Raw genomic sequence first — 1,666 nt, 5'->3', positions numbered from 1 at the left:
CCCCCGGCCAGCGCTCCCGCCTCAACGACCGCTGCTCCTCCCAACGGGGTCGCTCGTGGCAAACCCGACACGAGTTAGATCAAGCCGGTAACACGAACTCATCTGTATTCGGGTAGATCAGCATGCTCGTGCATACGCAATAATGACGAGGGCAACGCCCTAGCAACTCATGTTCAAGACCGTCAGAGCAAAGCTCGACAGTCCGAAATCTAGCCTGTGCGCTGCTCCTCGTCTACCTTGCAAGGTGTGCCACTCAGAAGTTTGGGTGAAGTGCGTAAGAGTGACCAAAATATCCTCGAGGAGTGTGGGTAGGGAGGGAACGGGGCGTCGACATGGGCAAAGCGCGCCGAGTCGGAGTGATTGCCGGAGCGCCGATCTGGGGTGGAAGAGAGTTGCGAGGGCAAGCTGATCTGAAATGCCCAACTTGGCCGCAATCGTTACACCTGAACTTGGGACATTTGTCCGAGGTGTGACGCTTGTCGATATCGTGAATGGTGTTGCTGCACCGAGTGCAGTAGGGAAAGCGATTGATGAATCCAAGATCGTAAACGGTCGAAAGCGAGTAGCCCGGAAGCGAACCTGGCCAACGGTGAGCAGCTGAGACGGCATCGACTTTGCCTCCGTCAAGATCAAACACCTCGACGACCCAGCAGACGCGGCCGAAGTAGGCCAACTTTCCCTTTACCACCTCCCATTTTACCGCCCAGACGTCGCATACAACCGAGCGCGTCTTGGATGCCGGATCCACGAGCGTGTTGAACATGGCCTGTGCCTCGCGGGCGAACTTGTCGAGCGCGTAAGGGCTAACACCATGCACCTCGACAACGGCCACATTTTCTGGCAGAGATGGCCTCACAAAGAATGGCGGGATGAAAGGTTTACCACCGATCTTCCACTCGGAGACGATGCGCTCACCCACTTGCGCCAGGCTAGGCGCGTCGTCGGGGGGACAGATATCGACGTAGCGGCCAAGTGATTTGCCGAATGCACCAGTCGGAAAGGTGACGCCGCACGGCTCGTCAGAGGGCCAATCCTTGTCGTACTTGATCATGAGCGTGCCTTGCAGCTGATCTTGCTTGGCCGGTCGGCGAGAGACTCCGTCAGGCAGACGCACACGGACTCCACCTGGATGAATGACCATCCCCCGAACGTTGAAGGCCGTCGTAACGTCAGACCAAGCGTACTTGGGCTTGAAGTGCCCGTTCTCGTCTCTGCACTCGACAAAGACAGGCTTCCCATCGGAATCCACCGTGTTGTCGGCACACCGAATGTGGCTGTACAGCAGCTCTCCAACGATTTTGCGCTCCATGGTTTCTGAGCGAGGTCTGCGAGAATGTTCGATGTCGGTACTCGTCGCGGGTGTGCGCAAGATGGCGAGTTGGCCGAATGGAGGTACTCTTCATTCCAGGGGATGCAGAGTCGACGGTAAGCTTAATGTGATCTTATGAGGCTCGCATCGCCAGGGAGACGCAACGGGTGCGGAGGGCGGGGCTGATGCTGAGGAACGAGGCATGGGGCCCCACCAGTGACGGTGTCAAGCGGAATGAAGTCAAGTGGGCGGAAAACATGGCTCAACCAGTCTGAGAATCGAGTCTTGATACGCTGACGACTAGTCGCAACCGAAAAGTAAGAAGGCCGCACCACAGGCGGCCATGATGGCGTTCTG

General features: G+C 57.5%; 1 protein-coding gene across 1 annotated transcript; it reads right to left on the bottom strand.

Moving 5' to 3' along the window:
* Positions 1-209: 209 nt before the first annotated feature.
* Positions 210-1,309, bottom strand: PAN0_171c6829 (uncharacterized protein; the record flags this gene model as incomplete). Its single annotated transcript, XM_014797756.1, has 2 exons — positions 210-252; positions 444-1,309. 2 exons carry the CDS (start codon positions 1,307-1,309, stop codon positions 210-212), a joined length of 909 nt encoding a protein of 302 aa, XP_014653242.1.
* Positions 1,310-1,666: the final 357 nt, after the last annotated feature.

Source organism: Moesziomyces antarcticus (assembly GCF_000747765.1).
Source record: "Moesziomyces antarcticus DNA, scaffold: scaffold_v10171, strain JCM 10317, whole genome shotgun sequence".
Taxonomy (NCBI): domain Eukaryota; kingdom Fungi; phylum Basidiomycota; class Ustilaginomycetes; order Ustilaginales; family Ustilaginaceae; genus Moesziomyces; species Moesziomyces antarcticus.
Note: the sequence above shows the minus strand (reverse complement) of the source record. Positions and strands in the feature narration are given on the sequence as shown.